The 729-nt window shown below is 31.4% G+C and overlaps 1 protein-coding gene across 1 annotated transcript in view; it reads left to right on the plus strand.

The window, feature by feature from the left end:
* LOC119588651 (GDP-fucose transporter 1-like) overlaps window positions 1-729 on the plus strand; it is a gene marked incomplete in the record, with an annotated part of 35,134 nt that overhangs the window by 8,231 nt on the left and 26,174 nt on the right. Inside the window, 2 exon segments of the mRNA XM_037937288.1 lie at window positions 222-298; window positions 494-701. Coding sequence (XP_037793216.1) covers window positions 228-298; window positions 494-701 — 279 coding nt within the window.

The following is a 729-nucleotide window of genomic DNA, read 5'->3' on the forward strand; positions in this document are numbered from 1 at the left end:
CTCAGATCAGGAGACTCAGTCTCGCATGTATCTTTAAAACATGTTTGTGATTTAATCATCTGACTTATTTCAAGAATATGTTCTAGGCCTAGTCTTATATGTGTAGTCTGTTTGCTTTGTTTTTTTGTTGGTAAAACTTGTTCATATATGAATGATAATGTCTTTTGAGTTATCAATAACTCTTTAGGAAAAGTGTACTCTAAACTCTCTTTATTTTGCAGGTTATAATGGAATCAAGAAAAGATATATCATTAGTCCAGAAATATGTCAAGGTTGCTTCAGTGGTCAGCCTATATTGGTATGTAAAAGTTATTTGCTTGGTTTTGTTATCTTTTTTAATGGAATTCATATATAATTAAATTATATAATCATTTAAATAAGATTTAATTTATTTGTAAAAATATTTTATAGAGATAAATTGGGAATAGTCTTACATTACAGTGCATTTTTATTATTATCACATCTTTATATGAAAATTTTGCTTTCTTTGCAGGGTTGTGTCAATATCTATGGTATTTGTTAACAAATATCTACTGGGAGGCTCTTCCATGGGGGATAGAGATGCCCCTTTATTTGTGACATGTTTCCAGTGTTTTGTGACTGTGGTGTTCTGCCTTCTCCTTAAATACAGCTCTAGACTGTTTCCACATGTTGTCACCTTCCCTGAAGTTGGAGCTTTGGAAACAGAGAAAGTGAAAAAGGTAAGCCTGTTGTTCCTCTATTTTAATC

The sequence above is a fragment of the Penaeus monodon genome, chromosome 24 (assembly GCF_015228065.2).
Source record: "Penaeus monodon isolate SGIC_2016 chromosome 24, NSTDA_Pmon_1, whole genome shotgun sequence".
Taxonomy (NCBI): domain Eukaryota; kingdom Metazoa; phylum Arthropoda; class Malacostraca; order Decapoda; family Penaeidae; genus Penaeus; species Penaeus monodon.